This window comes from Hemibagrus wyckioides, linkage group LG01, assembly GCF_019097595.1.
Source record: "Hemibagrus wyckioides isolate EC202008001 linkage group LG01, SWU_Hwy_1.0, whole genome shotgun sequence".
NCBI classification, from domain to species: domain Eukaryota; kingdom Metazoa; phylum Chordata; class Actinopteri; order Siluriformes; family Bagridae; genus Hemibagrus; species Hemibagrus wyckioides.
The window spans coordinates 6,458,153-6,485,962 of record NC_080710.1 but is presented as its reverse complement, the minus strand read 5'-3'; the positions used below and the strand labels follow the sequence as shown (position 1 = coordinate 6,485,962).

The 27,810-nt window shown below is 38.9% G+C and overlaps 2 protein-coding genes across 3 annotated transcripts in view; both read right to left on the bottom strand.

Moving 5' to 3' along the window:
* The window catches only part of enpp2 (ectonucleotide pyrophosphatase/phosphodiesterase 2), a 36,554-nt gene extending 34,293 nt beyond the window's left edge, over positions 1–2,261 (bottom strand). The window contains exons 1-2 of one of the 2 annotated variants that reach the window (XM_058399934.1): positions 2,102–2,261; positions 1,004–1,097 (exon numbers count right to left, since the gene is read on the bottom strand). In XM_058399934.1, coding sequence (XP_058255917.1) covers positions 1,004–1,097; positions 2,102–2,119 — 112 coding nt within the window. In that variant the 5' untranslated portion in view covers positions 2,120–2,261. The remainder of the gene's footprint in view (positions 1–1,003; positions 1,098–2,101) is intronic. The other variant, XM_058399943.1, reaches the window with a different exon arrangement.
* A 3,058-nt stretch (positions 2,262–5,319) lies between these two features.
* taf2 (TAF2 RNA polymerase II, TATA box binding protein (TBP)-associated factor) lies at positions 5,320–27,278 on the bottom strand. The gene is made up of 26 exons (XM_058395355.1): positions 26,923–27,278; positions 26,750–26,804; positions 25,889–26,049; positions 25,376–25,494; positions 24,155–24,296; positions 23,110–23,341; positions 22,171–22,355; positions 21,609–21,722; positions 19,057–19,156; positions 18,886–18,971; positions 17,863–17,998; positions 17,597–17,751; positions 17,265–17,379; positions 16,718–16,827; positions 16,421–16,486; positions 15,363–15,615; positions 14,690–14,830; positions 14,493–14,603; positions 13,726–13,919; positions 12,803–12,942; positions 12,094–12,163; positions 11,861–11,970; positions 9,547–9,749; positions 8,650–8,808; positions 7,226–7,328; positions 5,320–6,602 (listed from the first exon to the last, which is right to left on the bottom strand). The coding sequence occupies exons 1-26, from the start codon at positions 26,970–26,972 to the stop codon at positions 6,322–6,324; spliced, it is 3,591 nt and encodes a 1,196-aa protein (XP_058251338.1). The 5' UTR covers positions 26,973–27,278; the 3' UTR covers positions 5,320–6,321.
* Positions 27,279–27,810: the final 532 nt, after the last annotated feature.

Sequence of the window (27,810 nt, the reverse complement as noted above, 5' to 3'; positions counted from 1 at the left end):
GATCGGAATATTTTTCTGATTTTTATTAATGAGCTCTTTTTAATATGTTCATAAACAGCTTAGTCACTTGTGTACAACAAAGAAAAGCATGTAGTCATTGACATGATAAAGTTCTGTGGTTTATTTATCATTTATGAACAGCGCTTTGTAACAGTCAGTGGTCAGCCAACTTCTCCATGCCACACAAAGACTATTCTTGTGGCACCTCAATCCGCAGTGGCTCAGCAGTCAGTGGTCACTACATCTCACTTGCTCAGTGATTATGCTTTGCTTCATACGGCTCAAAGCAGCAGCAGCTTTATACACTTGACTGGCCATGTGATTATATAATCTACATCAGGCTCTCTGGGGAACTCTGACAGGGCTGATGCTAGGGTTTCATCTGAATTAGTACATTCACATTGATTCATTTTACTCATGTAGAAATGAACAAGAGGAACAAATTCAGGATTCGCACAAACGTATTCATATGAAACTATGATTGTGGCTAAGCATTATGACATCATGGCATAAACCCAACATTTGGGACAATATTACCAGTGTTTTCATTTCCTTTATAATGCTACATACGTTGTAGTAAATAGCTGACCAAGCCTTGTTTTTGGAACCAAATGTTTCTTTTTTTTTTCTTTTCTTTGTTTAATTTCAATTTTGTATCTTGAAAAGGTCTTCGGGAAATTTCACTGACCTCTAAATAAAAAGTGAACTTTCTTAGTGTTGTGTTAAACAATAACCTTTTGTTACCTGAAGGCACATATTTATTTCAGACCACATATAAATATCGGGGGTGGGGGGTGGACAGAATAGAAAACCTAATAAAATAATAATGTCAAGAATAATAATATGAAAAATTAAACATATTCTATCATATTTATTTACTGTTAGGAAAGAATTTAAGGCAGTATACCTGTGTGACCATTAACATAAAAACACCTTTATCAAAAGCTTAATTTTTAAAAAGTCAGGCTCTGATTTGGAAAAGAAGTAAAGAGAAAAATCTCACATCGAACCCGAGATGCTTCTGGTTTTCCGGTCCGCTGTATGACAAACGCCATGCAGATTCTCGATCCACAGAGGAGAGAGACAGTACAGAGCACCTAGAAAATGTTGACAAACTATGAAAAATAGAAACCAAACATATTTTCTGTCCATTTCAGCGCCAGTCAAAGATACAGATCAGGTATTAGTCTCGAGGTAAATGTGTTTAGTGTCAGATAATAGATATAAATGTCATTACACTTACACACCACAACTATATATACATACATATATACATACATACATATATTAAAAAGTCATTTTAAACTAATGAAATAATGTTTTGGGAAATAATTTATTTCATTTAAACTCTAGCATCTTTAATTAAATTCATTTATTTAATAGCCTACTCTAGCCTTTGCTTATAGGCTCAGACTCCTGAGATATATATTAAGGAAATTATTTAAAAAAAAAAAAAAAAAAAAAAAATATATATATATATATATATATATATATATATATATATATATATATATATATATATGTGTGTGTGTGTGTGTGTGTGTGTGTATATATACACACACATTTATATATAGTGTATAAATAGTAAAAAGTTATACAATTTAATTACGCCAAATTGCGTTTCTTTCTCGATACTAAAACAAATCTTAATAAATTATTTTTAATTAAATTCATTTATTTAATAGCTTACTCTAGCCTTTGCTTATAGGCTCAGACTCCTGAGATATATATTAAGGAAATTATTTAAAAAAAAAAAAAAAAAAAAAAAATATATATATATATATATGTGTGTGTGTGTGTGTGTGTGTGTGTATATATATACACACACATTTATATATAGTGTATAAATAGTAAAAAGTTATACAATTTAATTACGCCAAATTGCGTTTCTTTCTCGATACTAAAACAAATCTTAATAAATTGTTTAATAATAATATCATTAAAAAAGTCCACGGAGACAGTGAAACCAACATTATGAAGAGAAAAGAAATCCTTTATGAATAAAAAAAAATAAAATAAAACGACATTTGACCGGTTTTACTACAAAAAAAATAATATGTTCCATGAAAAAATAATAATAAAAATCCGGATCTTACCGTACCAGTTTGAATAGCCGCATGTTTCCCTGTGTCCAGCTCCTGCTGCCTGAACCCCGGAGTCGTGCAGGATCACCGAGCCACACTGTCCCGTGTCCCACACACCTCCCTACTGCACATGGAGTGTCCTATGAAGGACGAACACCGCCGTTATACACAGCCTACAGAGTGTGGTCAGGAAAACACACCGGAATACGATTGGAATGAGGCCTGAATCTGACCAATAGGGAGGCGGGAAGAGTAACGTGTGCGTTGCGTCACAACAAAGGGGTGGAGTTGAGTGCATAAATTATAATAAAAAGAAAGAAAGAAAGAAAGAAAGAAAGAAAGAAAGAAAGAAAGAAAGAAAGAAAGAAAGAAAGAAAGAAAGAAAGAAAGAAAGAAATTTGTTTAACAGAAAATAAAACAGTTTAATAAACTGGGATCCTGCATCTTACATCAACACTTGGCAGCATCAACTACTCCACTACAGTTACCCTGGACATCTACACAAACCCATTAAACAAAGAAATATTTTACCCCATAGTAGTTCACCTGGAATAAATAACTTTATTTATTTATTTATTTATTTATTTATTTATTTATTTATTTATTTATTTATTTATTTTATATTTTTTTTTTGAATTTTAATTATTTTTTATTTATTCATAAATAAATATTTATACATAAATATTTATATAAATAACAATATTCATATAATATTTATTTATTAAAAAATAAATAAAGATAACTGGTTGAATAACAGCTTGTTAGGGACCTAATTCTTATATTCTCTAAGACTTCATTTCTATTACTCTGAATTTTATTTACTTATTACAGTTTGATTATGAAAACGGTTACCTTTCTCATCTTTAATAAATTAGAATAAGATCTCTATTTCTATAAGATTTTACAGCATACTCTTCCATACGTGACATCTTTTGGGTCAAATGTCCACCACATCCCTGCCAAATGCTGAATTCGGACTCATCTCCACCAGCAGCTTGGACACTTGTTAGTTAATGCACTCATTATTATTTCTACATGAAAATATGTGTAATTAATGAAACGAGTGGTTTTGTTCTTCATTTATGGAAGGAGTCTCCAGTGCCAGTGCTTTGTAAGCAGCAAGGGGAAGCAGATTTCAGACAGAGGAGTGTGTACAGTTTACAGGGCATTACGAGTTCTCAGTAACATGACAGGGAAATCTGCAGCTCCTGGATGCAGAAAGACTGCTTCATGCCACAGGTTCCACTTGCGGGGTGAACTGACTGGAGTGCAGTGCGAGCTGAGTGAAATATAAACTCTTACAGAATTTGTTATTTCAGTGGTCCATGTGGTGACATGTCTGCGTGTGCGGTTACGATTCTGTATGGACGACGATATTACAGTTTACACAACATTAAAAAGAAGAGGGTTTCAGTGTGGGAAGGTTACTCAGCATTTCTTCTTCTCGGAGTAATGTCAAGCTGCTGTCCCTCACATCAAACAAAAAAACAAGTGTAGAAAAGTTGCTGAAATTATGGAAATGATTCAACAACAACGTTGTTCTTCTTCTTTCGGCTGCTCCACAGTGGATCATATTTTTTTATGTCTCATGCCCTTCCTTACACAACCCTTCCATTTTGTCCAGGCTTGAGACCGGCACTGGGAGTTAACCCCTCATTTTCTGGGTTAGCTCCCTAAAGTCCTGCTGCTGGACCACCAGGAGAAATCGACTCAACAATCAGTGTTTATAATGTTTGCTGCTAAACTACTTTCAGAAAGGGTCTAGCGTTATTGCACTCCCAAACCATGTTTTAATAACCAGACTACATTTAGGGTATTTGGTAGTTGTTGATATTGTTATTTCGGCTGCTCCATTTGGGGTGACCACAGCAGGTCATTTGGTCCGCATGTTTAGATTTGGAACGGCTTTTACTCTGGATGCCCTTCCTGACGCAACCCTCTCATTTTTTCTGGACTTGGGGCCAGCACTGAGAGTTAACTCCTCAGTGGCTGGGTTAGCTCCCTGCCACGTCAATGAGAGTGCGCTATCCCACAACTGGACAAACAGGAGGCCATTTTGGGTATTTGGTAAACCCACTTATCCCGAGAAACTTACATTTATCTCATTTATACAACTGAGCAATTGTGGCTTAAGGGCCTTGTTCGAGGGCCCAGCAGTGGCACAACTTTCTGATCAGTAGTCCAACAGCTTAACCATCAAGCTACCACTTCCTGATTACAATTTGGGGGGCACAGTGGCTTAATGGTTGGTGCATTGCACCTCCATGCTTGGGGGTTTAAGGTCTGCCTCTGCCCTGCCTGTGTGGAGTTTGCATTTTCTCCTCATGCTTTAGTGGTTTCCTCTGGGCACCCCAGTTTCCTCCCCCAAGTCCTAAGGCATTGTTTGTATTGTGTATGTGATTGTGCCCTATGGTGGGTTGGCACCCTATACAGGGTGTCCCCTGCCTTGTACCCCGAGTCCCCTGGGATAGTCTCCAGATTCAGGATACTGTATGTGGTACAGAAAACGCAGATGGATTAGAAGTTACTGCTAGTTAGCTTGACGACTAAAAGTTTCATGTTGGTTACATTGTAGGAGGTTGCCTAGTGTAGTACAACTAAGCTAAACAGTAGCTACTTAAAACATAAGAAAATACAAATTTTACATAATTACACTGTAGAGATCTAGCTATTTAAGTGGAACTATTTAAGTGGTTCTTCACCTCACTAGCAGTTATCTAGCAGTTATCAGCTAGGGCAAGAGAGCTGGGGTTGAATAAATGTTTAATTTGTCCAAGTTTAAAGTGTCTAATGTCTCCTGGGAATCCAAGGACATTTGTCTTTGACTTGATTTAAATAAAAACTGTATTTCTGAGATTTTAATTCTGGGAATTTCAGCTTACTCCATAGTGTAAATCTTTTCTGTGGTTTCTTTATGGTAGGAAAGATTTAGGTTTCTTTAAAGAGTAAGTCTTGGGTTTTGTTTATTACTTTGGTTTTGTTCACCTGCTTGTTTACCTCCAAGTATCAACATACTGGCAGTAAAATACTCATTCATGTGAACCTTGTTTTGGTTTCTTCCTTATATGCAACATTACCATAGCACATAACACCACCTCACTAACACAAACATGCTAGCTATCTCAGCTAGCTATGCTGGTGTTTTGGTTAATGTTAGACAACATTATAACTAACCTCAACCAGCTGACTGCTAATGCGCTAATTTACAGATTCTTTAGAAAGGAAATAAGCACAATATTTTAGAAAAGGTATAATTTATTGCATTTACAAATTTTCAGAAAAGGTCATGTTATAAAACCCCCTTCCCCACCAGTCTTCCACCCAACCAGTGCTGTAGTTAAATGGGATTTCAGCTGCTGGACATGGCTGCTGTCTCGATACAGAAAGATCTGACAGATCAAGTGCAAGGTAAATGTCAAAGAAGCAGAGTCTAAGCATTAGCTTGAGTGAACTAGCCATGATAATAGCTAAGAAAGATTTTTAAAAAGCACAACGACATACAGCCCCAGTGTTGAGGGTTTGAGAGTTTTCACAATTAAAACACTTCTGAGACAAACAGGGGCCATTATTTCAAGTTTTAACACAAAACCAGCATTGGAAGAGCAGTATGGAAGAGGTATGATACAGAAACATTTCATTTGACTAGCCAGGAATGCTTATTGCTCTTTAAACCTGCGGGCCAACAGACTAGCATATTGATGCAAAATGCATGAAGACTAAATTTGGGCATCATGCATTGTTTAACATTTTGGAGATCTATTCTGCTAGCATACAATACCTCGGCTAGTTACTCAATCGGAACGTCTTTAATGAAAGTTAATGGAACATGTATTCAGCACAGTGGATAAGGATAAGGATTTGACCAAGCTACTGATTTAAATGGGAAATTGCAGCATTAGCAAAGCTGAAGCTACAGTACTGATGTTATATTAATGCTCAGGCAAAACATAGCAATGTTAGCTAACGTTAGCCCAAGCTTCAGAATTGCACTGCAATTGACTGGCAAACACTAATAACTAGTTGCGACTAGTTCTGCATTGAGAGAAGTGTTGCTTAAAGACTCCCACAAGACTGAGTTCAGGTGAGGGGTGGATTGAGGAAAAATGTAAGTTTCTAGAGGCACTGATTCGTCATGAAGGTCTTTCTCCTTCCAAGCAAGACATAAGAAAAGCTTGAGGAAACATCAACATGTTCAGGTAGAAACAGTGTTTAGGGATAGCACACGGTGGAACTGGTGTCAGTCGGACAGTGAGGGTGAGCGGCCGCTGGCTGGGCTGTTAGCAAAGCTGTGGAGGTCGCGCTCCTTCTCTTTGTCCTTGTCCTTGCTCTCATGCTTGTGTTTGTGCTTGTGCTTATGTTTGTGCTTCTTCTTCTTTTTCTTGTGCTCATGATGGTGGTGGTGGTGATGGTGGTGGTGCTTGGAGGAGGAAGAAGAGGAAGCGCCCTCCTTAGCAAACGTTGGGATAGGCGTGGCTGGCATGGGCATGACAGTCTGCTCCATGACAGGAGGTTCTCGACCTGTCGAAGGAAATTCAATACTTTCAATCACTTTTTCTTTTTTTTTTTTTAAAGAAATATACATGATGTTGGAATTAGGCTCATGTCTCCTGTGTTCATTATATCCTGATTCATTCATGGAGAGGGACGGATAACCTTCATTCAGTTACAATTTAATGGCAACATATCAGAGAAGTTACATTAGATAACTGATGCCATTTACTCCTGTTAATATAAAATGACTCTGGTTGAACAGAAGATACAGATGCGTTGTGAGTGCATTGGGTCAGAATGTGCTTTCTACTAGCCAGTCTACGGTGGGCTTAGATCTAGAATCTACTATATATCTACTATAGTTTAAACTTACAGCTGAAATACAAACTTAAATCCTCAGCTGTAACAAATATTTTTTTACACAGGTTATGCTGGTCATGAATTTGCTTTGGAACAACATTCCCTTTAGATGCCAGATTACAAGTGAAAATTCATGTGCTTTATCTTGCTGTATATTTTAATGGTTTTGTTAACCTTTAACCAATTTAACATTTTCCTAATATTACATTTTTTCTGGACAATCACTGCAGCTCTTATGTCCAGTAGAAGTTCCCCCATGTGGTTTGCTGATGTGTGGATGTGTAGCTTGCCTGGTGTTGATGGTCTGTCCAGCATGTTCAGATGATGGTAGATAAATGCTCGACTGTCATGAACTGTGTCCATGTCAATATCCTCATCCTCCTGCATGGGAAACTGAGAAGAAGAACAAACAGTGATAAGTGTTTTGCAGTTCATAGGACAGAGAGAGCGCTGGTTAAAGTAGTAAATGACCCGTTACTGGCCTCTGATCAGCGCTGTGTCTCCTTACTGGTGTTGCTTGATCTGAGTGAAACTTTTAACACAACTGATCATACTATTCTACTTGATCAGGTAGAAAATGATGGTGTTAAGGGAACGGCCCTCTCCAGACTCAAAGCTTATTTGACTGTAGTTATCAGTTTGTAGATGTAAATGGTAGATGCAGATGTAAAAAGTTCAGTGTTCCACAGGGTTTTGTTTTATCCCCACTCCTTTTCTTAAATATATAACCTCTCTGTAAAATTATCCATAAACATAGTATTAGCTTTCACTGTTATGCTGATGACACACAGACAGTTCAGCAAAGCCAGGTGAGAGGCACTAGCTTAATAAGATTAAAGAATGTGTAAATGAAGAATGTGTCAAGAGGAAGATAATAAGCTTCCACTGTCTATATTCTGACAAGACAGAAAGTGAACTCTTAATTCAGTCAAAAGGTGCAGGATATTTGTTGGTACCTCAAGTAGTAAAGGCTACAGGAGGGGGCAGAGCTTTTTCATACAAAGCCATGCAGTTATGGAACAGCCTTCCAATTAGTGATTGGGACTCAGACACAGTCTCAGTGTTTACCTCCATGTGGATAACACATTTAGTCAAAACTTTTATGAATAGTTTTTTTTCTTAGGTAAAAGAGCAGATCTGTAGGTTTCATGGGCATAGATTTATCCAGGGAGGGAAGGATCCTTGACTCAGGAGGATAGAAATTCATGGAACTTCCTTCAGACTGAAGAAGATCCAGCTGCTTGGATGAGTTTTGATCTAACTAGAAAGAAGTCCGGTTGATATGACTCAACTTCCAGAAATAGATGAGCGCACCTGGATAACTAAGAATCTTCACAGACACATGGGCATAGAGTGTTTTGGTCCCCCTCTCCAGTGTCTCCTAGATGAGGATGGGTTCCCTTTTAACTCTTATTCAGAGTACAGCATAAGGACAGGCTTCTTATAGTTTTCTACAGTTTCTTATTTCGTACACATTTTAAGGATCAGTATGCGTCGTACTCAGAGAAGGTAACCGCTTCAATTCACCAAAGCAAGATTTCTGTGAAAGTTATGGTAGCAATGTGAGAATATGAGCACTGACAATATATGACTGAAACATTATGCTTAAATTATGACTGAAGTTACAAGGTTTTATTCAACAGGCTGATAATGGTGATGAGCCAAAACACTAAAAAATCTCTTGATAAACTGTTTCTGAACCCCAGTAACTCACTCTGCTCTTGGCGGTTATTTTTCCCATTGGCTCGTCCTGCAGCACCTGCCCAGGTTCAGGAGGCGAAGCCAAAGGCGTCTCAGCCTTCCTCTTCAGGCCCTGTGGAGTGAGGGCTAAGCCGCTTAAAACCGGCTCCATCACAACATGCTCCTCTTTTCCCTGAAAACAATAAATGAGATACGATATATTTAAACTGAATAACGTAAATATAGTGTATAGTTCCTTTATATTTTCACCCAATCTGTCTGTATTTATATTAAGAACTACTAACTTTTGTAAAGATTACAATGATTTTGACTAAAATTCCTACATTAAGAACAAAAAGAATTTTTAGGGGCTGAAATCTCAACTCTTGGCTTATTTTCTAGACAGGATAAAAAACAGACAGGCCATGGTAAATATAAAATAAATACAATCGCCGACCACTCGTCCAGCTACACTTTCAGTGAGTGTATGTACATATGCATGTGTATCAGTGAACATTTATTCGAGTATTAGGACTTTATCACTGTAGGATGCAGCTGGTGGTGAAAAAGAAAATGCCTTGCTCTAAGTCACAGAAACACTGAAAGCCCTTTAACTTGCACCAAGCACAGCATGTATATTTTAAATGCACACCCTGTACGTTTTTGCTCTTTATTTGCTGTGCAGATGAAATTTTCAATGCTGTTTAAGGGTAAAGGCTTGTGTTTAAAGGCAGTAGGCTAGAAATTAGAGAAAGAAAAACCCCATTTCTACTCCAGAAAAATCTGGCAACCTCAGGAGGTGTAGACTACATACAGGTTTTTTTTTTTTTTTTTAATCTGAAATTCTAAATATATAGTGAGTGATGCAACATTACACTTATATCACAGACTCTGAACATGGCCTAAAGTGAACAAAGTCCCGTGTACTCACACTGCTAGTGAAGACCATCTCAGGTACAAGCTCAGGACCCTCGGAATCTGATTTGATGGTTGGGTTCAAGACGGCCTTCTTCTCCTTCAGGTTGAGGACGAGACCGAGTTCAGGCAGAGGCAGGCATGAGGGCCTGGTCAGACCAAACAGAGTGTTGTACAGGTTCACAGCATCACAGCGCAAACGCCAGTCATGGGAGGTACCTGGGTAAAGACAAATGTCCATAGCTAATCCAGGTTTCGTTTCAGGCAATGCTGTGTTTCTTCATGACTCGTATACGTGTCCGAGAAGTGGTGCAGTGGGATATGGTATGGTAACAACTATGGCTTTTCACTCCCCAATGATCAGACACTTCAATAAGAATGCAATTGCAAGTACGCAGAATGCTGACAACACTTCAGATAAAAAACTTCAGTGGGAGTGAGGTCATGAAAACATTAAAACACTACTCTATCAAAAAATATAAGAGCCTATCATTTTTCATATGCAAATGCAGGCCACAGCAGTGTACCAGGGAAAAGAGTGGTACATGTAGGATTGTTTCCAATTTGTAAATTCACTGAACCTGGATTTCTAAAAGTTTCTGTTTTTCTGATTATTAATACATTTATTTGTCTATAGCTCTCATAGCTCTACCAAGTTACCCTTCTGTTCTTTAAGCCTCAACCTCTTTTCACTTCTCTGTACAAATAAATACACAAACCATATGGAATCATAAATCATTATTCCTTGACAAGAGGCACAGGTTCATGATCTGTGAAGTCATGCGGTGTGCGCTGTTTCATTACAGCTGCTTCTGTTAGCGTGATCATCTGTGAGAGGCTTGGAGCTCGTAACACAGCACGAAAAACTGACAGTGTGAAAACTGGAACAACGAACCGTGCAAATGCTTTTGAACTTTTAACAACACCAAAAGCAAGGTGCTGGATCTTGTTTTTCTTGGAACATGAGCTTCAAAGTGCAGTAGTGAGGCCTCAAAGAGTAAAAGTGACTACAATAAGAGCAGAACTGTTTAAATCACTGCCAGGACTTGTGAAAGCACTAAATCTGTAAGAAGTGCAGCCAGTCGGTCCTGCGCGGGATATGGAAGGCCTTATGTTTTTCATTAAATCACTTTTTATGAGATTTTCCATGTTGCAGGGCATAGAGAGGCACATGCATATGCTTTGGGAGGGCTGAATAAATCAGCAGTGTGCATGAGGAAAGATGATGCTGAGTAAAAAAGTGTTCAGGCTTGAAACAGAAGTTGAGTTGTGTTTTCAATTATAGCTTTATCAAACGCCTGCATTACGCCACTGACCAGCTGAAAACTGCAAACACTAGGCTAATTCACTCTGCAAAATCCCTCAGATGACCACACAAAAGAAAGTTAAACCTGTTTGTTTAGTGTGTAAATAATGACATTTGATGTGTACAGAATGACTGAATATTATGACACGAAGAACCAATCCAAAAACAACAGTGAGCTTTGCACCTAAATGAATACAGCGCTTTCTTCTTGAATCTTGTACTTATTTTAAATAAATACCAGGCATCCCTGAGTAAACCGGGGCAGTGCTTCAGCGCTTCAGCCACCGAGGACACCGCTCAAATATACATATGTAATCGATGGTTTTAAAATGTCCTCACATTTGTACAAAGCAGAGGCTCTGATCTGCAGGAAGTAAAGTGACATGAAATGAGTGGAGTGAAAAATAAAGTCTGAATGTCTTGTGTGTGTAAAACTTTAACTTCATCTGTACTTGCAGATCTAAGGTTGTTTAAATTATTTATTTTCTGGTCACTTTCCCTCATAGTTCAGCACAATCTAGACTCATAGAACAGGTCAGAGAACTGAGCTTGTAAACTGTGGTCCGGTTTGAGTGGGTTCGGTTCGGTTCGGTTGTGAAAGCTAAACGTGCTTCTGTGCTTCATGCCAAGTAATGGGATTTATATAACTGGCTTGACAGATATGATTTTCCGAGAACTTGCATTGAGAAGTTCTACTTTCTTGTGCCAGTCTGCATGATTAAAATCTTCTTGTATAAGAAAAGCTCCACTGTTGTTCACTGCTTGAGGGTCAGTATTAAAGAAAAAAACTCAGCAAATTAACGTAATACCTACCATGCTAAAATAGTCCAAAAAAAAATTTCTATGTGAAAGCAAACCTGTGATTATAAACCCCTGCATCAGCATTTGGGACTAAAGTGGAACCGGGAAAGTTTCTTGAAGGAGGTATGACCTCTGTATCTCTCAGACTCAGTGAAGGAAGCATGACCTCTGACCTTGCAGCCCACAGGCGTGTTTGATTATAACAATTTCCGCTGGGTCTCACCAGAATTCATCAGTTTCCAGAGCTGGTCCACGAGAGCCTCGGTGCACAGAGGAGATTCTGCTGCTTTTGTAAAGGGGGGATTCTTGGACAACATGCTTAGAATCCTATGTCTGCAAAAAGCAATTAGGAAAAAATTCCAGTATCAGAAAAAGTAGCGGGGTGCAAAATCTAGCTAATTAGTCATTTATGGTATAAGGATATGTTTATTATATTCAATAACTAACATGACTGACCTCACATAGTGCACAGGATCGTTCTGGACCATGTCCAACAGCCACTGAAACTCCTCAGCGCTCCTGTCAACTTGTAATAAACAAATCATACACACACCGTGTTACACAAGGCCTCCTTTCAGACGCCTTGCAGAGATGGATTAATAAATTTGAAGTCTGTGCTGCTCAGCCAGCCAAGAAATGCTGACTTCTGCTTGGTGTTACCGCCTTAAATGTCTTCTTTATGATTTGTCATAAAGCCCTGAAAGATTGATGGAACTCCCATTTCCTAAGAATTAGCACACAGTGGTGCTTGTCTTTAAGTGTATCCAGGAAGAAAAACTATTAAATCCTATGAAATTCCAAGTGTTTTGATACGGACACTGTACCATAGCATTCTAACATTTACACTGGGCCATGGCTTTGAGTTTTAATATCTCGTGATTGGCCATCAGCCATGGAGATCCACGGCCACTTTCCGCAAGGCAGCAGCAAGCCTTAGCAGTGATGTAGATGTTTGTACAACACACACCCAGGGCTCTACAAGTGGCCAGTGAGTGGAGTTCAGTAGAGGTCACATGCTAGTAAACGCACAGTATACAAATGCATCATGTACCTCATGCTTGAAACAGAAATGAAACAGCCTTTATTTGTCACATATACATTACAGCACAGTGAAATTCTTTCTTCGCATGCTTAGACCGAATAGCAGGTAAATAAGAAGGAAAACCTCTTGTATAGTCGACCACAGCCTCAAGTGCGGCAAGCCTCACGTCCACAAAATGTCCATACTCCGCATAGGCTTTAAACAGGCTCGGGTCGCTGGGTATGTGGCCGTTCTTCTGCAGCATCCTGATGGCACGCAGGCAGCTACAACAGAGAATATAACAAGTTAACCTTATTACCTGAAGAGACCAAAAGATTTCCACAACGTTGGACACACAATACACATGACCCTTTCTCTCCGAGTCCAAGATATTAAAATGAAGAGGTTTGAAATTTCAGTGAAAAATCTTGTGCTCATTGCTGATAAACTGTTAGAATGTCCTTAAGGTTTGAGGTTTCGATAAAGATTCATGCTAAGAAGATGACCTCATCAGTAGAATATAAACTTATGGAGTCATACAGTAATTTATATGTATATATTAGCATTTTTTGTCACAAAAAAAAAAAATGATGCTGCTTAGAGCAAATAATAAGACATCCATCATCCAGAGTCTGTTTATTAGTGTTGCATTAGTGCAAGACACTCTCAGGAAAATGCACTGAAATATCTATATTAAAAAAAGCAGCAAATCATCCCAAATTATATGACTATTGGTCAATTGGTCTATTAGACTATAAGACTAATTGGTACATATAACTGAGATTCATCACTTAATATCTACACCACCTGCACCAATGAAATCAATGATATATACACCTTAATTAAAACCTTTAATTAACTATTAAAAAGGTATATCATAAAATATTACTACACTAACATCTGTAAGCTACATTATACCAAGAGAAATAATAAATCAGCAATTTCTCAAAGATTAAACAAATATTAATTATTATTTTCCACACTTTCTATCATCTTATAAGACACATAACTACACGTGGATGTCCAGAATTAAATTCCGACTGAACCCAGTCCTCATCTGGGTGTACCTGACGGTGATGGTGTTCCTGTAGCTCGGCAGCAGTTTCTCCATGTTGAGGAAGCGTGTTACTTCCTCCAGGATGAGTTTGACATCGGGGTTCAGACTGTCCACTGTGCGTACCTCGTTGTTGATGCTGATGGCTGGCGTTAAGGAGTTGGTCAGGGCTTCGATCAGTTCGGCGCGGTAGTAGTTATCCGAAAACTTGAAGAGCAGAGGAAGGAACAATTTTAACTAGGTGTCGTGAGTACTGAAATCTCTTTGTCATGTATGACCATGATGAGTTTTTAAATCTATGAAATATAAAACCAAGATTGACAGCTACACCAGTATGAGATAATAAACAAACGCATATTTGAGTTTTTAATAAAATGTAAATTTTTTGCCTCCTTGTGATACTTTAATACATGTAAGATATAGTACAGGATATAATATATTGTTGTATGTTTGCTTTCTCCATGGCTCATCTCCATCTCCATAACATACTTGATTCTCAGCCAAGAATGGATGTGGCATCATATGGATGTAAACTCATTATCTCACAGTGAACGTTGTCCTTAAATAAAAAAAATCTTGCAGAAACTTGTTTAAAAGTCCTATTATAATATTTTGTGCATCAGTGCAAAATTTAAAATGTATTACCACTGGACTGGAGTAGACAGAAGGTCTAATAACAACTGATTCAACAGGTTTTAGCGTTAACATTTCTTAAAATTGTTAAAGTTCTAGTAGGAACAAACACCAAGGCAGAATTTTGGGACGAAGGCAAAGTCTCACCTTATTTTTTACGTTATCATTGTACTTGATGAGGTCCAGAATGAAGTTGAGCACCTCTTTAGGACAGAGATTCTGCACGTCCCTGAGCAAGGCCATAGCCACAGGCATGGTCTAATAAAACACAGGAAATATCATCTAAACATGGCTTGGATGATTATGTGTGTCATACAAGAATGCTGAACCATGTCACCTGGTACCTTCTGTAGGAAGTAGCTCTGGAAGTTAATGAAGTTGTTGGTCTTGACGATGTTGGGACAGCTCTTGCAGCAGAACATACGCGTGAAGAGGGACTTCATAGCTGGAGGGCCTTGCCATGTGCTCACCATGGAGTTAGCAATCTGCAAGTCATTTCAACACACACACATTAATCCTGAACACTGGGATTTAGCAGTAATACAAACAAGATATTAGCATAGTAACAAGATAAGCTATTACCAAGCAGGAGACACTGCATCCATGATCAGCTGTGTGATTAATTAGCAGCTGTTTTGATCAGGATGTGCACTTAAACTTGTGTATTTCATCATTTGCAGTGTGTAGTTTTACATTAAAAGATCAAGTTCTCCTAAACAGCTAAAATGCAAATGAGCTCAGGATCAAACAAAGGAGCTGTTAAGCTGTGAGGTGAGGGGTATTAGAAAACAAGCATGGTATCAGATACCAATATGACACCTAAACAGCATAACAATTCACTCTATTGTCAAATTAAGAGCTGTGGAATTACAGGTGTTGAATACAATGTGGGTGGGGTATGAGAGGTGTGAAATGGAGGGGTATGGAACAGAGGCACGTGAATTCAGGTTCCACATGTGCTGACTCCTTGATAAATCTTTAAGATTGCTCATGACGACATGACCTTCGCCTCCTTACCTTGGCCAAGCAGAAGCAGGCCTGCATGCGCACTTTGTAGAAGCACTGCTCTTGCTCGAGGATGTCGGTGAGGGCGAGGCGAGAGGCAGCAGTGGGGAATTTCTCCAGTGCTACAATGGCTTCCTCCTGTGCCACAACATCTCGCTCATACCGCAGCTGATACTGCCACATGAAGTCGGCCTGCGCCAGTTCCACCTTCCGTAGCACCGCCATGTCAGGGTCGATCCGGATCCACAGCAGGGGCGAGTCGGCGCTGAACGTATCAGAAGCACACATCGTTAGTGACATCAAAACGATGGGATCACTGTTATATACATCTATTATGAAATTAACTCCAGATCACCTTAACCCTTTAACCCAAAGGTAGTCGATAAAGTGTATGTACAAACATGTAATAGAAGGTTATAACCTCCAGTTTAGCATTCTGCAAGATGATGCTCAGTATTTGGAGCAGGAAGTAAGTACCAACCTCAGTGAGGCTGAAAATAACAGTTAAACAACACAACTTCCTGTTAAATCTAAGTTGACTCAATTAAGAAGATATACATAAATATTTACATTCATTGTGGCCTTGCTAGAGCAACAGAGCAGTGGTATTTAACTTTTCAACACGTCTGACACCAGCAGCGACAGGAAGTGACAGCAGCTGAAGATTTAAACAAGGGCTGGTGATTTAGAGCAACAGGAAGCAAAAGAATTGCTGGTGATAGGATGTTAAAAAGTTGTCAGCATCATTGTGTATGGCAAACACACTTTCAGAAATCGGCTCATGGACAGAACTCACGTCAGCATACACAGTTTACAATATTTAAAGAAGGATATTATTTTTAATTGCTCAGAACACATTAATAACTTTACTGTGTGAGTATTGTGAGTGCAATATCTCTTTTTGACTGCATACGCTGTTTACAGTTTACTATTCTATTCACTTACAGCACATCAATTGTCCTTTGCCTGTGTTTACAGGTCTGTACTTTTTGAACTCTAACAGTTCACTATATCTTTTGCACTGTATTTTGTGGAGTAGTGTAAAGGCAGAACAGGTGTAAAAGTCTTACTCCATCGCAGACAGGTCCATGTCAACTTCCTCTCCATTCATCAGAGGAATTTTCTTCTTCTTGTTCCTTAAAAAAAAAACACAGAATCATTCTTAGAACTTTTTAAATTTCATAAAATTTGGAAATTTATTTTAAGATTCATCATTCAACATTGTGATCAGATCTAAAGATCACAACTAAATGATGCAGTTATGTCTTAAGAGTTTTGCGTTCACAAATTCTTTTAAATAATTTAAAGAAACTGTAAATGTAAAGAGAGCATCTAGTGCAGCTGCTGTGTTGTTGTTGTGTTTTTACCTCCTGCTTTTGGAATGACAGGGGATGTCATGCTTGAGGCTGTTCTCTTCGATCTGCAGCATGTGGTTGAAAGATCCATCCAGCTCCTGAACAGTCACTTTTATAGGGCCCTGAGAAAAAACATTCAACATTTTTCCTGTACTAAAATAACATTCATTTTTTTTGGCTTTATCTGTCTGGGACTTATTAACTAAACCCCAAATCAAATCCTAACAAATATCTGTTAAATATATCTGAAAGTCTATTTAGATGGAGTTATAGTTTGTATTAAACCCTGTTATGTTCCCTCATTTTCAGTAAGTAAAGCAGTATCATAGTTTCAAACAATTTTCTGTTTTGAGCATTTATTGCTCTTTCCTTCCTGTTTGCTTTCCTTCAGTATATTACACTTTCATTCTATGTATTATTAAAGCTCTTACTGGAGCCATTTCCTTAAAACAGAGGAGTAGAAAAGAACCATTTCGACTCTATTTCAGGAATTTTTTAAGAATTCTTACACATCTAGCATGAAAATAATTACAGTGCTTTTACGTAAACTTGGACTTACCACATATTTCTGAGTGCCTGAGGACGTGTAATCCTGACGGATCTCCAGCTCCAGCACGTTTCTCTTCCTGTTAAAGGCAAAGCTCCCGAAGAACTTAACCACTGCGCTCTGGTCTCTGATAGCAAAGAGCTCAGGAAGCAACGTAATGAGGAAGAAAGACAGATCCTCTGTGACAATATACTGTATGATTTAAAAAAAAATTCATAAATACTGCAGTCCAATACTGTGCTTATTTACCCATACTACAACAGGTGCAGTACAAATAAGATCTCATATAGTCAAATGATGTGGACATGGAGTTCTTAAACCCTCAAGCACCATCGAAAGGATACACCCATTGTTTAATCAAGGGCCCAATATCCTTCCCTGACACGTTGGAGATGGACTTGAGAAACCCTGAGGTGGACAAAAGCATCTGGCTCCACATGTGCGACTGGTACTTTTGAGATGAAGCAGTGCTGGCCAGGCTTAGCAACTTGTTGAACACCTGAGGAGTGGAATTGTAAGCTTTAATATATAAAATCCAGTTCTTATGATCAATCTATGAGTGTTGTATTGGTCATAAGCAGAACTTTCTGGGTATGGAGAGTTTTATTACCTGCAGCATGAACTCCATACTGATGCGGTTCTCGATCAGCCTCATGACCAGGTGAGCCTTACACTGGAACATTTTGTAGTATTCCCAGGACAGTGTGTGTGGGTGTTTGATAGAGAAATGCAGATGTGGGGTAGGGCTGAAATAAAGCACACATATTTTATATTTCACACTCTGCCTCGTTCTGGATGGGTGGAGCCTTTGACAGCTGCGGCACGAACAAATTCACGCCAGTCTAATTTATATATAATGGATATAAAAAGTCTACACACTCGTGTTTAAAAGACAGGTTTTTGTGATGTGAAGAAATAAACCCAATGTGAATGATGTTAGAATTATGTTTACATCGATCAGCCATAACATTATGAGCACTGACAAGTGAAGTGAATAACACTGATTATCTCCTCACCATTATTTAAAGCTATATTATATTAAGCAGCAAGTGAACATTTTGTCCTCAAAGTTGATGTGTTAGAAGCAGGAAAATGGGCAAGCATAAGGATTTGAGCTTTGAGTTTGACGAAGGGCCAAATTGTGATGGCTAGACGACTGGATCACAGCATCTCCAAAACTGCAGCTCTTGTGGGGTGTTCCCAGTCTGCAGCGGTCAGTATCTATCAAAAGTTTCCTTTATGTCCTGTAAGTCCTTCAAGTCCTGTAAGGTGCAAGGTGGGGCCCATGGAGGCCCCACCTCGTAACTTAGAGGATTTAAAGGATCGGCTGCTGACATCTTGGTGTCAGATACCACAGCACACCTACAGGGATCTAGAGGAGTCCATGCCTCGATGGGTCAGGGCTGTTTTGGCAGCAAAAGGGGGACCAAGACAATATTAGGCAGGTGGTCATAATGTTATGCCTGGTTGGTGTACATCCATTGTTCATTTCTGGACTATGACTGATACCTTAACCGAGCAGTCAACATGATATAGACATTAAAAAAGTGTATGAAATAGTATCATAGGAATGCATAATAACCGTTTTCTGTGGGTCTGTTACTGAAGAGTTTGTGCACACATTAAGGGTTACCTGTCTTTCTCTTTGCCTGCAGCAAATGTAGGGTGCAGCAGAACGCCTCCTGTTTTCAGCTCGTATTCCACTATCTTGTCCAGCTCCTGTCCGAAAAAAAAAAATTGCAATGAATTCCAAAGAAACTTGTTTCAGGTTAGTCCTCAAAAACCCTCCCTGTCCCATCCTGACCTCCCTGATCCAGTGGCGATACTCGTTGACTCCGAACGTCTTCTTCAGGTAGAGACCGTAGATGTAGCCAGATATGCCTTTCAACACCCATTCATCAGACCTGCCAGCCGAAGAAGAGAGGTTTTTCACTCATTTGACCCAGGCTTAAGTTAGATAAATGCATGACTACAGTTTTAAAGATGGTCATCAAAGAGCAGCTAGGTACATTTGTTGAAAATGTGCACAAAATCATATTCAGTGGAACCTCGGCATACAAATTTAATTCGTTCTGAAGGAGAGTTAAAATGTGTATTGCGAAACAAATTTTCCCATAAGAAATAATGTAAATGCAGATAATCTGTTCTAGACACCCAAAAAATATGACCAATATTCCCAATATGAAGCGTATGTAAACTGTACGGCTGCTTACAAACAACTGACCCAAGCCAAGCATTCTATGTCAAGGTTCCTCACCAAGCCCACCAAGCTTGGGCTAAAAATAGAACAGAGCACCCACACCACCAATCTGTCAACAAAAAACACCCCAGAAATCACCTAGCTTTTGAACGCATGCTGAAGGTAATGCTGGGATCGTGAGTTGACTCTTTTGAAACAGCTTTCACTGACGCTAACAATTTCTGAACGTCTCCTGGATGTACGCACAACTTACGGTTCATTCTTATGCTATAAATGCTTTCTATGTTGATACAAATTTCTTGCAAGAATCAATTCTTAAAGCGAAAATTCATAATCCAAGCTTCCACTGTATTTACAACGGTGTGTGTGTGTGTGTGTGTAATCAATTATTAGCAGATGTCTAACAGCAGTTTCGGCAGAAAGACTCATGTCCTATACTGTTATATAATCAGCCATGTTTCACTGCATGAGCATTATGGACATGGAAATTAAAGTGAACATTAAAGAGACAGAGGTTCTTTTGTAATTTATTACTGTGTGGAATATGATATTTGTAGAATTTTATACCACTTCAAGTATAAAGGCGCTTGAAGCTTATAGTAAATGCATAAAGACAATCACATGGTGGTAAATGTGGATAGATGCCTTAGTAAAGCCCCATTTTAAACAAGCAGGTAAGAGTGCTGGCCATAATATAAAGTTTGCAATATTCATCAAGTATAATATTTCCTAGTCCACAGAAAAACACAGGCTTTGGAGTAGGGTCTGGAAAATTCCTCTAATAACTTGTGAAATTTTGCTGGAACTCCAGTTGTAGGGATTAGCTGATGAACACAATTAGTAAAATGCTATTCAGAACAGATTTTCTTTACCAAGAGATTTTTAATACAGATTCAGTGAAAGCTCAAGTGGTTAAGGCTCTGGGTTGTTGACCAGAAGATCAGGGATTCAAGTCCCAGCACCACCAAAGATGCCACTGTTGGGCCCTTGAGCAAGGCCCTTAACCCTCTCTGCTCCAGGGGTGCTGTATCATGGCTGACCCTGGGCTCTGACCACAACCTCCAAGGATGGGATATCTGAAGAAAGAATTTCACTGTGCTGTAATGTATATGTGACAAATAAAGGCCTTCACCTTCGGCTAAATGTTTGCAGCCCTGAACTAAGAGAAATGAAAGTCTTAAATGGAAGCAAAGATGCTGATAGTTGGTTGAAATGAAATTAAAAAAAAAAAAAAAGACAAGATAGCACAAGAAGCTGCTCCAGTGAGAATTCTGTGTGAATCTCAAATGAGGCTCTATCAGGTATAAAGTGAACAGAAATGTAAATTCAGATTAAATGCTCGCTGTGGGTAAAATAAACATTATAATAAAACATGATTTATGATAAAACTGTGGCAGTGTGGGAGGAAAAAAGAAGGAAAGCACTATAAATTTGCATAATTTGTTCAGAATGTGAATAAACGCTCCTAGCTCCCATCTGTTGGTTTCCTGTATTGTGGAAAAACCAAAGTAAAACTCAGATGTTGAGGCAGAGGAAATAAAGAGAGAGGAGGAGGTGGAGGAGGTCTGGAACGACAGCCAGGTTTCTCGGTCGTCTGTCTCCGATTACAGGCACGAACAGCATTAAACCACACAATTAACTCCACGCAGGCGACTGTTCTCAATCACCCAGCGTGTTTGGTTATGCAACCAGGTTTGTGCGAGTCCAAATAAAGGAGCGGAACCGGAGGCTGAACATCTGATTCGGGTTTTAGAATAAGAGGCTGCATTGTGTCAGGCTGTTGCACACCTGGTGAAATTTCAACACACTTTGGCCGCATGGGTGTTGCGTTCAGGATGCACAAACACACAGGACTTTGTATTTGATGCTAGACGTCATGTAAATCTGCAGAAGGTTGAGGAAATGAAGAGAGGCAGGAAGCAGAACTGTGCAGGACGTCATGTTAAAGCATTAAAAAATACTTTATGATGCATTGAAGTCACAATGAGTACAAACTTTGGGACTAAGTAGCGAAAATAATGACATGTTACTCTGTACATTTGGTGAATAAGGAGCAAGCAGATTGTGTGTGTGTGTAGATGTGTGTATGTGGATGTATGTAGATGTGTATATGTAGATTTATGTAGATGTATGTAGATGTGTGTATGTGTGCTCACCATGACATGCGTGAGATATAGCAGCCAAAGAACTGTTGTGCCAGGCCCTGTGCCAGACAGCGGCGTGTTGCTGGGGTCTGGTCTATAATCAGTCCACTGTGCAGCAGGTTTGTACTGCAAAGGGGCGAGCCAAACACACAATTGGTTGAAAAACACACATGATGTCATAAATCAATCAATCCACTCATCCATCTATCTATTTACTCATCTGTCCACTTCTCCCATCTATCTCTCTTGTTATCTCAATTTACCTAAAACTAACCTCTCTATCCAACCTTCTCTATCTATACGTCCATTTGCATGGGTTCTTGCTTAGTTTCTGTAACAAAGGGGGAAAAATCCAGTTTTTTTACTTTTGTTTCTGTTGTAATCATAATTGGTAATCATCGTTGAGACGAAACAAACTTGGATTCTAAAATCAAAGTAAACTGGGTTTAATTAAAACTTGTGATTTTACTTAATTTTACCTCTTTATCTATGACGGAACAGCATTATGTTTACATTATAAGAATTTTAGATTTCAATAGAACCATCACAGCACAGATTTCAGCTTCTCCCTCACCTGAAAATGCTCATGGAGGCATAAGAGGAGACCTGCATGTAGGCCTCGTCCACAAACACGGTCTTGAAGCAGGAGTACGGGTAGCGGCAGGTCAGGATTTCCTCGTAGAACTCAAACACCTCATGTAAGTAGGACATGGTGTGCTTAAGTAGTGGCAGAAGCTGAGGCAGGCAGAAATGAGTCACCTGAAACATACAGCATAGAAAAACAACGTTACATCAGGTCCAGCAAACATTGTTAACTGACCGAACTGCAGCGGGCGATCAGAATGAAAACAGAACAGAATAAAACAGGGTGTAATCTCCATTCAGGAGAACGAGGTGTGTAATCTGCTTAACAAAGAAAGCAGTTGACTAACATGAGTCCAGTGAGGAAACAAGACTCATGTTACAGATTTTAAACAATTCCAAAGTAACCATGAGTTTTTCTTTTCATTTCTCCAAAGCTCAAAGTTTCCGAATTCCATTTGATCAACTATTATAGATTATTGCCTTTAAAAAACTGGTTCAAAAGTGTGCATGAAAGAAGACTTTCTTAAGAGAAAATCCAACACCAAATAAATTTCGCCAAAAGTCAATAGCTACAAATTGTGAGCACCATCAGCATGACTCCAGAAAAAAATGGATCTGTATACAATTTCCTGCACAACAATGTTAAAGGGAATGCACTTGATCTGCAGAGATTATCTATAGACAGAGTTTAAGTCCATCCATTTTTACTCTATTTTCCTGAAGGGTGCCAATAGTTTTGGAGCTGACCGCACAGCAGTGCTGATGTTTGATATTAGCTTTACATCGCCATCCAGTGGACAAAAGTGGTTCCACATCTAGCTCCATTTATTAATCATGAAAATGTGATGTCACTAAGAGGATGTAATCCAAGATGATGTATATGTAATGGATTACCAGCAGCTGTGTTGTGTGTAATTCAGACTCCTACCTCATGCATGTAGGGGTCCACGAGGATCTCGAATGGTCCCACTGCCAGTGAGATATTGGGGGCGGCGGTGGGGATAGGCAGCACGTAATGAAAAGTCTTCTTGCGCATGTCGTGAGTGTAGATGGTCTCCATGAGGTCGCCGCACGACACCGCCACCATGGAGGCATCCACAGTGAACTCCAGCTTCCAGGTGCACAGCTCTGAGTACGAGTCCACACAGGGAAACCAGAACCTGCACATGACACATTAACATGCTTTTACATGCCTAAACCTACTGAAAGATTAAAAAAAACAAAAAAACATTATCAATTAATAACTGAATGTGGCATATGGTACTTTATTTACCACATTTGATCTCATGCTACTCTAAAAATGAAAAGATTTGTCAACAGAAATTCCCACTAATACAAATACAAACAAATATCAGACATGCTGTAAAGCCAACTCACTTCCTTTGGGTTTCTTTTATTTGAATTTTGTAGATTTTATTCATGGCAAAAACGCAATTATGTGGATCACAATGATCGTTTCAGTAGCTATTTGTATTAGTCAGTTTCTCTAAGTTTCTCTGAGTTTAATACTCACACTCATAATATAATGTGATTATATAAAGTGAAGCACAGTGTGAATGATGCATGTTTCATGTCATTAGAAGGTACTTTGTGCTTTACAATTTAACCTGACCTTGTGTCTATTAATAGAGAGACAAAAAATAGCAGCTATATTTTATTTCAGGGAAGCATCTCTGGTCTTTATATAAAAAAAGACCTCTTGTTTTTGTTTTTGTTTTTTTAACACGTGTCTCCAGCACCAGTTTTTCATTCATTGTACCAGGCTGACACCAAGCCATGTAAATAAATACAAAAAAAAAGAATACTACTACAGATTGTATTGTATATTTGGTCTGTAATCGTATTGTTCGACTCCCTGCTCTCTGTCCAATAGGAAGTGGAGTGAAAATGATGCTGAGATCTGGCAACCCATACACAACAACTAAAACTATGCCAGAGCTTCCTCGTGGGCTTCCAGAAAGTCACTCTCTTACCGTGTGGAATTCTGATATCCGCAGGAGAAGACGTGAGCTCCTCTCTCCGCCATGCTGCCCTCCATGTCAGGCACAACAAAGTGCAGCCCCCCCTTGGGCTGGTCCAGTGAGAATTCGATATACACCTTCAGTACCTTCATCTCTGTTAAAACACCACAGAACATTGTGCATTAGAAGAGATCGTAATTTTCTGTTGATTTCTAACGCATGTAACTGTAGTACAATAGCAGATTTACTGAAGTGAACAAGTCAGCTAGTTGAAGCTATAAGTGAAATGTACAACGTGGTTAAAGAACAATAAACAATCTACTATAGCAGAATTTTTACAGTTACAATGCTGATGCTGTATTTGCCACAAAAGTTGGACCTACTAATAAATGACTGTGGACCAAATCCAGGTGTCAGTTTTACTGCAGGCAGCTTCTCTGAGGCCAAACACTGCATCATACCATTGTGTTTTATTCACCTCATAGCTTTCAGAGTGTAGATACAATGAAGCACTGCAGAGATATGATCTCACAAGATTCATGTCTAAAATTAATATCATCTATAGACCAAATGGTTTTGAGCAGAAATATACCTAGAGGCTAGAGGCCTTGATTGAGAAAGCCCAAATTGGAGTATTGGCACTTCCTAAAGATTGTGTCAAATAACACAACATTTCCTATCACAAGATTAATAGTAGATATCATGCTAAGCCAGATGTATTTGTAGTGTTTGACTGCCAATTTATAAGTCCATTGTTGTGGCGTCTATGGATTTGTTTAGACACACCTGACAAAAAACAACATATGTTTTCACTTTCTAATGAAAGTTACTATCTGAACACAGATAGTATCTGAGGGAATGTTTGCACTGTTAAAACACACTACTCTATACATTATTGGGGTTTATAGAGCCTGTGTAGCTGTTTCTTCAAAACTGACACCAATTATAATAGCCAGTGTCTTCACATCTACTGCTGAAAGAATGTAAGTAAATAATGAGCCTGTTGATATTAAATCTGTCTAATCTCTCCAATAATCAGTTATTATTCTAAAGGCCAAGATGTACTGATTAGGTTCTATAACAGGAGTGACATCACAGGTTTATATTTTCCTGTGTTTACCTACATTAGAACATTAAAACTGAAGAAGCTAAAAAGGCCCTGATAAAATCCATCATCAGGCTTCTTCTTATCAAGGTGAACTATTTCTAGTAAAGACGAGTGCTGCAGCTCACCATCTCCCTGCTTCCACAGTTCAGCAGGTACTTTAATAGAGAGCTCTCCATTTCCTGCATCTGGATCCACCGCACTCACTGCTGCAGCATAAGCACTGGAGAAGTAGTTCAGGTTCCGCCTGCAAGGAGGAAAAAAGGCACAACAATGAAAAATACTGGATTCTGCCTACAATCTTTAAAAAAATAATAACGTCTGAAATTCTAACTGACAATTTTGATGAAGGATTCAGAGAGAGAGCTGGAGTATTAAAGAAAAAAATAAATTCCTTGGAGAAGACGGTAGGTTGTTATGTAAATCCTGGGCTGTTTCATGCTTTTGAGGAAATCAAATTTAATTCATCACTTCCTTTAACTTTCTACATCCTCTTACCATTTTCCATTTAGGAGACAGGATACAGACAGACAGCCAATGTGAAGACGTGTTTTGCATGGCAGTGTAAATTCATGATAAAAAATGATAACAAAAGTCTACAAAACACCAGTGTACACAAGGTTATGAAGTGCGATGCTCACTGCTTGGACTCGTGGTGGCAGACCTCCAGCGTGGGGTCGTTGTAAATAAACGGCGCTTCCAGATCGTTCACTCGCACTCTGTAAATGCGGCACTGCTTGCTGTTCAGCTTGATGCGGTTCAGGTTCACCACGGTGGGGAAGAGGGTCAGCTCCACGAAGCCCTGATTCAAACAAATGAATACACGTTTTACTGATCCTGTCGGAATATAACCAAGGATGCTGTACCCTTTACACGACATTTTCATGCAAATCTTATTATCATTATTACTCTGTCCACCAGTCAGGCAACCAGCCAATTCACCAGTCGACCAGTCATTCAGTCACTCGACCAATCATTCAAACAATCACATCAGTCATACACGTACTTAACAAACCAAGTCATTCAGTCACTGGACCAACCATTCAGTCAGTCCACCAATCAGTCCACCAGTGTTTGTTATCTAGGACAGCAGCTAGCCCTCCAGTCTATCTCGTTGGGTGTCAATCTGTTAATCCATCAGTCAGTCGGTCATCCGACCATCACATACAGTTGAGATCCAACATTTACAAGGCTAAAGACATTCAGACTTCAAACTTCACACATTTCATTTAACCGTATAGTTCATAAATTAATTATGGTATCTACTAAGTCATTTGATCAATTTCTGGAGTTGTGAGATAAATTGTAAGTTGGTCTGAATAAAAGGGTCTGCCAAATGCCAGAAATGTACACATGGTAATATATGGAGGATCATCATCAACAACAACAACAACATCAACAACAAACAGCCATGTCTTCTAACGCACGTGCATCCACATGCCTTATTCATTCACTATAATCAATGAAGCATGAGAATAAAGACGAGGAAATGTTTTACTCACTATAACTGACTTCCTCTGGAAGTTGATGTTGTTTATACACACCACCTGGTGAGTTGTATTTAGGGGATAAACAGAACATGTTAAAATAACACTCTGGTAGAAGGGATGTTAGCGTCATTACGGTTACAGTAAATGTGCAAGACATATTGAAAATACACTTATTGGATACTTATAATTTATATGGTCGAGGACTCTCGAAGCCCTTGTCCTTTTTGCGGTTCATTCTCGGAGCTTTTTGGTTTTCTCCCTCGTGAAATGAACAGAAGGAGAAGAACCGGAATGTTGCTTAAGTGTTTACTTTTAGCCACCTGGCTAGCAAGAAGCCACTAAGGCACAGCGGGGAGAAGTCGCCTAGCTTTTACAGCCAGCTGTAAAAATAATCAGATTAATATCCGAAAGCAGAGGACTGCATGGTACATAATCCTCCGCGCTTCTACAGTGCATTTTCAGAAGATCTATTCCCTTTAGACGATTCATACAACAGACACCGACCACAACCAGAGTCCGGCCATTTTGTTTGCCTTTGACCTGCCGCGAAAAAACACAGGAAGTAGCAGGCGGTGAGCCGGATGTCTAAATAAACTCGTGTTTCGGTTTTCTGGTGTAATAAATAGAAGGTTTAACAATTGTGACAATTTATAACAGATCTGATCATTTTAGCATGTAAAGTCATAAAAGTTTTATATAACATAAAAAATAATGAGTTGTTTTTGTTGTCATGTTGCAACGAGGGGTCAACTAGATAAATCATATATCGCCTTATTATCCGTGAATTTTATTTCTACGCAAACTAGAGAGCTAGCTAAAAAAACAAAAAACAAATTTGAGCTTAGAGCAGTGTAAAAGCAGTGTATACACTTAATATTATTTTTAATAATAATAAACACGGCTTGAAACGTTGCTCTGCACTGCGCATGCGCGTACATTCACGACGACTTATTCTTTAGATCTTCTGACTTAACATTTTAGAGAGTGAAATGAATGATATTTTAAAGCCATATGCTGAAAAAAATATATTATTGCATAATAATTATCCTGCTGAAAGAGGGCAAAGCCTTTCG